Raw genomic sequence first — 6,784 nt, forward strand, 5'->3', positions numbered from 1 at the left:
CCATCCGGTACTGTATGTCAATTTATGGAGCTTGCGGCATAATCCAGCTTCATCGCATTCAGAAACTGATAAACTTCAATGCCAGAGTCGTGTGTCGTAAGAAGAAATATGAACACAAAAGTCATGAAACACGTCGTCTAGGATTTCTGACAGCGTCAAAACTAGTCTAGAAAAGGTTAAATCTCTTGTCTGTGATCTCGCTACGAATCATTGTACTGACTTTTTATGTCGATGTGCCTAAATAAATACGCGAATTGACAAAGGGGTGCTGCCCCGCTCATACACATCCGGGCCAACCCGTGACTAGCCTCCTCTTCTAGCTAGCCGGGGTCGGTCGGCCGGCCGGCAGTCAGGCGCTACCCGCGCTGATTTCTGAGGGCCTTGCATCCACGCTTATTAATCGAATATTCTACGTGATTGTAAAGATGGTGATAACTACTCACTGAATCGTATTTGAATGAAACATGCTGCGTAAACAAAAATGGAACAATAAATGCTTTGAAAATTGAACGGGCACTGAAGTAATTGTTTTATCATGCATCGACAGAAGCTAAGTTTCAAGTCAACCGAAAAATAATCGCGTTGGAAAACTTTTCGGCTGGGGCCTGGGGCCCTTCGTCATGGAGGGCCCCAGTTTGCAGGTCGTGCTCCCCCTCCCGTTCAAAAATCCTGTGTGCGGGCCTGTTGAGAGATATGCACCATCTATTCTCCTTGGAAGCGCCCCTATCCTCATTGAAGGTCGCCCCCATCACCAAGTGCACCCCCATCTCAAAAGCAAAAGTTACACCCCTGGACTCGACAATCGTCACATTATCTCCCTCCCATAGCTTACACGGTCCGGGTGCAACCCGGAACAAACTCATTCAATCAACAATGTCATTTGAGTTTCTTCAACGTCTGTCAAACAAAACACCATCGCCGTTCAGTGTTCACATAGGATGCAGAAAGAAACAAAAAATCCGCTCATATCAGAGTGCTCCAGACCCTCCCCCAAAATTCGCCACTGAAAATAGTTGGCTTACACCGACACTTCCCTCCATACCCAACCCCCAGCACCACTAATGACGTCACACATGACGTCATCAGAGGTAGAGCGTCTCGACGGCGTAGTCAGCGGCGGGAGGGGAGGGCGGGTCTTTGTGCAGCGCCACCAGCTGATCCATCTCCCGCTGTAGGCACAGCAGGTCACGGGCCTGCACCTCCTGGAAGGTCACGGGTCAGGGGTCAGGGGTCAGGGGTCAGGGGTCAGGCCAGGGGTCAGGTTAAATGCTGGGTCAAAAGTTACGCTGGTCAAGCTCAAATACAACCTCATCTCCAGGTGAAGTAGATAACATGGTAGCCTGTTCGGCATCCCTCACCCCGTCTAGATTAAATCAATGAACACGACAGCAGAATCCTGAATGAAACCGACGATAATGTGCACTGCAGTCTATATTTTATTTCTGGCGCCCGCTCGCTGACCTGTTTGTTGCGCCACTCCTCGATAGCGTGCAATAGTTCCCAGGCCTCCTCCCCGTCACTGAGAGCCCAGCTGGTGGACTGCGAGTCGACCACCACCGTCAGCCACTCCAGCAGTACCTGCAGCATGGTCAGCCACTGGTCAGTGACACATACAGCAGTGCCTACAGCACGGTCAGTGAGACATACAGCAGCACCTACAGCATGGTCAGCCACTGGTCAGTGACACCTACAGCAGAACCTACAGCAGTACCTGCAGCACGGTCGGCGACTGGTCAGACACAAGGTAGAAAAGGCACGCACTAGAAGGCACGGAAAAAAGCAAAGAAAATGCACGAAAAATTCACGCACTAAATTCAGTGCGTGAGAAAGTCAGACATCACATCGAGATCATCGATATGAAGCATAGAAGGAACGCAGGTGGCCCGAGGCGCCATAGTTTAGATGGTTAGAGCGCCTGTCTACAAGGAATAAACTGGTCTGTCTGTAGGAAACAGGAGATCGCTGAGTCCGAGCCTCGGTGGTGCCTCTTTTCTGCCCAAGAACCAGTTTAGCGCCTGCCCCGGCGAGTGCTTGGGCACGCCACACCCTTACTGCAAGACGGTCGTGACAAATTGTTGCGCGAACTTTCACGCTAAATGAGGGTTGTCGTTCCAAGCAAGGCTGTTTCAATGCCTATAAACCACAGAGCCTACGTCGATACGCAGTCGCAAGCTTTCCAATACACTGTAAAAAAAAATGTTACTAATTTCCTAGTTATCCGGCCAATTTTCACTAACAAAATGCGAGTAGACTGCACTTTTCACAAGCAAAATGTGGGCAGACTTCAACTCTACTCGAATTTCGTTAGTTAAAAGTGGCCGGATAACTAGGAAATATTTTTTTTCAGTGCACCGACGGCGTCACTCACCGGCTCCAGTGCGGCCTCTGTGGTCTGCAGCCGCTTGGTGACGTAGCCGGCCAGCCGGGTGACGTCAGACAGGTGACGTCGGCGCAGCTCTGACGTCATCACGGCCGGCGTGTACGGCACGCGCAGCATATCGTCCAGCGCCTCCTCCCTGACTGGAGGTGAGTGATGACAATTGATTAGTGTCACTTCAGTACCGTGATGAGCAACAAACGTTGCTCGTTTACCGATAAAAAATTCTCGCATTAATAACGTGTAGGTAAGCACAGAGCAACTTCCATTTTGTTCTTTTATAAGTCAATCTATCAGGCCAGCTTCAGGTTAATTCAAGTAAATTATCCAATAAACAATGAACAAAAACATCATCCCAATTAATGACAAATTAGGTATAATTAGGTATTTACCACACATTCAAAACCTATTTCGTTCTCCTATGCAAATCCATGTCTAGTGCTGCCTATATAAACGCAAATCCGGAAATCACTTATCAATATTTCTGGGCACAGTTTTACAGTTTCACAGAGCAGTTCCATAGCACTGAGCACAGTTTACAGTTTCCATACTGTAATATGGAGCTCTTGCATGTAATATGCACACTCTTCCCGCCTACCCAGCCCAGATGAGCCCGATCCACGGACACTCACCGGGACTGGCGGAGCCCAGAGTGGTGAGCAGCATGTCCACCAGGAACCGCTCCGGGATCTCCGACAGCACGGTGGTCAGCTGACGCAGGGCGGCCACGTCCGAGCGCGCGCACAGCTCCGGCACCACGCGCGCGCAGATACTGCACAGGGGGGGGGGGAGGTCACTGTATTGCAGCCTTGCAGCCTGCAGGGTATAGTGATAGGTCAGTTTTTATGCCTACCTTGTTTTGTTAGGCATTTTTGGCAAATGGGGCAAACAGAGAAATGTTAGACGTCCCTGCTAAAGCACCAGCCATGTAAATTTAATTAAAATATTACACTATCGTGAGTATCGTGTAAGAGCTTTCCTGGCTTTTAAATACAGACAAACAACAAAACAGTATTCTGTAACAAGTAATATATTCTTAAAGCAAATATCATTCCAAGGTAGAAACTTAAATGCTCACAAAATAAAGCTAAAGGAAACAAAAATAGTTTTGATGAATCCTCGCCATAAGCATTCACAGCACTTACGCCTCCTCTGTCTCAATGTTCGCAGTGCTGCCAAGCAGTTCCGAGTCATAGCTGATGGTGTTGGCGTCCGCACTGCCGTCATCCCAGCTGACAACCTCCACAGGAACGGACATGACTGAAAATAAGCAGCACTTGTGGTACAACAACCACAGTGGACATGTATTGCTATTCAGTGTAGTCAGATACAACAGCAGCATACATAGAACAATCAAGATTCAACTTTGCCTTTAGCTAAAATTTAGCAACTTTTTAGCATCTGCACATGCCTCAATCAACACAAATTCATCTAATTAAGCACAATAGCCAAATGCATTATTTGATACACTGGGAAATATCGTTTTTCCATGTAAGACATCATAAATTTACATTTACTCAATGAAAGACAAAAAGTGGTATAAAACTTGAGCTCTCGGGCATATCTAATATATAAAAAATGGAAATTATAGCTTTGTTAATTATTTTGTTGCCTTTAAGTTCAATATGAGCAACAATGTTAAAATTGCTGTTAAGAACACTTGCTAGTTGCTACCATTGGGCTTCGGCGGCGTGATTGATAAAAAAAGCTAAAATAATAGGTACCTGGAACTTGGAAGATGACACATTCAACTCTAAGTAAAACGAGTGAAACCTAACATAAAGATTATAGGAGCTGAACGTAGTCTTCTATAATCAGTGATCTATAATCGTACGAAAACCAATTCTAGCTCAACCACAGAAATCAAACAAAATAAATAATTATTATAGGATTATGCGGCAGCACGTGTGAAAATAAGAAATGTCTCGGTGTTCGTGGTATTGTGATCACGATTTACGAGCAGCCACAGCGTCTCGAATCTCCATGACAACATAGCATAAGCCAATGAAAAAGCTGTATTTGAGTGTGAGCAGCTTGTCTTCGGAACTATTGAACAATTTTCTGCATCAGAAATGTCTTTAATGCGTATTTTACGGACAATATAGCTTAAGAGAAGATGCTACCAAATTAAAATTGAAATGGAGGGAATATTCAGCGCTATCTCCAATGCAACGATTTACGATAACTGTCTAATTTTACCGGGAAGCGAAGGATTCCAACGGAACTAACTGGCCAATTTTGAGCTATATGCACACGTGTTCACAAAACACACCTTCAAAACACCTGTGGCTGTGCCTGAGAAAACAGCTGTTACGTCACGCATGCGTGGTGGGAAATTACGTAACAGGCTCCCTTCCCAGAGTAGCCCACTGCGTGCGCCCCAGTTGGAGCCCAGCCGGTCAGGTGGTGCGCCCGCCCGTGCTCAGTGCCCCCGGCGGTTGGTTAGCGTGACCCCTGGGTGACCCGGCGGCGCTGGATGCGCGCCGTCACCGCTCTGCCGCCGCTGGCCCGTCTCGGCCGGCCGCTGCTGGCCGCTCCGTGCCATCGATCTCAGTTGGTGGTCATCGGCCGGCGGGACAACATGGACTTCTCTCCAAAGTCGCCCGAAGTGAACGTCGAGTCGATGCGCAAGCCGTACCGGTGTCGAGACGACGCGTTCAGGGAGGAACACCTGAAGTCGCGCGAGCCGATCGGCCAGTTCCGAGCCTGGTTTGAAGACGCCACCAAAACGCCCGGTATTCTGGAGGCCAACGCCATGTGTCTCTCCACGGCTACCACCGACGGCCGGCCCTCGGCGCGCTTCGTCCTCCTCAAGGGCTTCGGCCGGGACGGGTTCCGCTTCTTCACCAACTACGACAGCCGGAAGGCAGCCGAGCTGGACTCCAACCCTCTGGCGGCTCTGACCTTCTACTGGGAGCCTCTTAACCGGAGTGTCCGTATCGAGGGTAAGGTGCGCCGACTTCCCGCAGACGTCTCCGAGCAGTACTTCCGCTCGCGACCCCTCGCCAGCCAAATCGGCGCCCTGCTGGGCGCGCAGAGCAGCGTGGTTCGCAATCGCAGCCACCTGGAGGGTGAGGAGGCCCTCATCAGAATGAAGCACGGCACGGACAAGATGCCGATCCCCATGCCGAACTGGGGCGGCTACATCGTCGAGCCGATGGAGGTGGAGTTTTGGCAGGGTCAGACGACGCGGATCCACGACCGGATCCGGTTCCGTCGTCGGACGGCGGATGACCTGACCAAGCCGTTTGTCAGACACGGTGAGGATGGCTGGGTGTACGAGAGGCTCGCACCGTGAGTCCACGGAGGCCGGCCAGAGACGGAATAGTGGTGAGCACTGCGAGGGCGAGAAACGGGGACTTTTTGGAACGTGAATGTGAGGAGGAAAGGATACGGCTATACAGTGTACAGGGTTTACTGAGAGCTGAAGGATTGCGACTGGTCCTCGAGACCGCGTCCCACTAAACAGCTGATTGCTAGTAGTGCCGCGTGCTTTTTGGTATGCAGCGCCTATATTTTGGCAGTGTTTATCATGCATGTTTGTGAATTTTCATGTCTTCCTGTAGTGACATTCTGTTTCATGCACTCTGAAATACATGTATACGAGCTTTTGAGCAGCTTTGGTGTCACATGGGTGGCCGTTGCAGCGCGAATATCTCGCATCCCCAGCTTCCGAAATCGTAGACCCATGCAAGCCCGAGTATCACACTGGTTCGCCAAGACAGGAAGTCATGTCGAAATAGGGCCTGTTTATGTAAAATTATGGCTACCATTTCGACATGACCAGTCGTCTGGAGGACCATTCCTGAAACTGACTGAAACGGTGCTATCCTAGATGTTGAAACCGCCACCAGAGACGCGTCACATGTGCTGGAATTTACGTGGCTTCATGCAACGTCACTAGAGATATCCCCACAGAGGAATACGCACAACTCTTATCCGCGATTACTACATATTCTGAGCATCTCCCGACACATCCGGGGGAGATACCCACTACCCAGAGGTGGGGTTACAGCAGATCTCCCGGCCATTTCCCAGGTCTGAAATGGTAATACTGGTCAGTGGTCGCCCCGTGTCCAGTCCAGTTCCCGATTCACGCTGAGAAGTAAACACCTTCTTCGTTACCCTCAACATTCAACATTTACAGGGTGTCTCAAAAGTTCGTTCACACATTTCCCATGCCCATAAAGCATATAAGAACCGGCCAAAAATCTAAGGTTTTGGTGTCTGTGTGCACACTAGACAAATATGCATGCTTTGACAACTGATTCGGAAGGTTGGAAATCAAACTATTTGCTGTATCTCCAAAAATATTTGTCCATACCGATTTTCGTCGCTCCGTCAGCTGCCGGAGGCTGATAAAAGGTTACCAGCTTTCAAGCTCTTGTAGGGGAATCCCCTGCAGTT

At 49.3% G+C, this 6,784-nt stretch overlaps 2 protein-coding genes across 3 annotated transcripts; one reads left to right on the top strand and one right to left on the bottom strand.

Annotated features, from left to right (window-relative positions):
- Positions 1-867: 867 nt before the first annotated feature.
- Positions 868-4,775, bottom strand: LOC122394265. Of its 2 annotated transcripts, none has more exons than XM_043391024.1 (6): positions 4,650-4,775; positions 3,523-3,637; positions 3,010-3,149; positions 2,369-2,520; positions 1,462-1,578; positions 868-1,202 (listed from the first exon to the last, which is right to left on the bottom strand). In XM_043391024.1, the coding sequence occupies exons 2-6, from the start codon at positions 3,633-3,635 to the stop codon at positions 1,083-1,085; spliced, it is 642 nt and encodes a 213-aa protein (XP_043246959.1). In that variant the 5' UTR covers positions 3,636-3,637; positions 4,650-4,775; the 3' UTR covers positions 868-1,082. The 2 variants fall into 2 exon arrangements, with proteins under 2 accessions (XP_043246959.1, XP_043246958.1); XM_043391023.1 differs by lacking the exon at positions 4,650-4,775 and adding an exon at positions 4,102-4,548.
- Positions 4,680-5,991, top strand: LOC122394264 (pyridoxine-5'-phosphate oxidase-like). Its single transcript, XM_043391022.1, has one exon. The coding sequence runs from the start codon at positions 4,854-4,856 to the stop codon at positions 5,673-5,675; it is 822 nt and encodes a 273-aa protein (XP_043246957.1). The 5' UTR covers positions 4,680-4,853; the 3' UTR covers positions 5,676-5,991.
- Positions 5,992-6,784: the final 793 nt, after the last annotated feature.

This window comes from Amphibalanus amphitrite, unplaced genomic scaffold (genome assembly GCF_019059575.1).
Source record: "Amphibalanus amphitrite isolate SeventyFive unplaced genomic scaffold, NRLGWU_Aamphi_draft 000582F_arrow, whole genome shotgun sequence".
NCBI lineage: Eukaryota > Metazoa > Arthropoda > Thecostraca > Balanomorpha > Balanidae > Amphibalanus > Amphibalanus amphitrite.

Excerpts from the sequence above, each read along its gene's own strand:
- LOC122394265 (XM_043391024.1), bottom strand. The coding sequence starts at position 3,635 with ATGTCCGTTCCTGTGGAGGTTGTCAGCTGGGATGACGGCAGTGCGGAC. Across the intron at positions 3,150-3,522 it reads AACATTGAGACAGAGGAGGC|TATCTGCGCGCGCGTGGTGC; the intron begins GTAAGTGCTGTG and ends CCCCCTGTGCAG. Across the intron at positions 1,579-2,368 it reads CAGAGGCCGCACTGGAGCCG|GTACTGCTGGAGTGGCTGAC; the intron begins GTGAGTGACGCC and ends ACCATGCTGCAG.
- LOC122394264 (XM_043391022.1), top strand. The coding sequence starts at position 4,854 with ATGCGCGCCGTCACCGCTCTGCCGCCGCTGGCCCGTCTCGGCCGGCCG.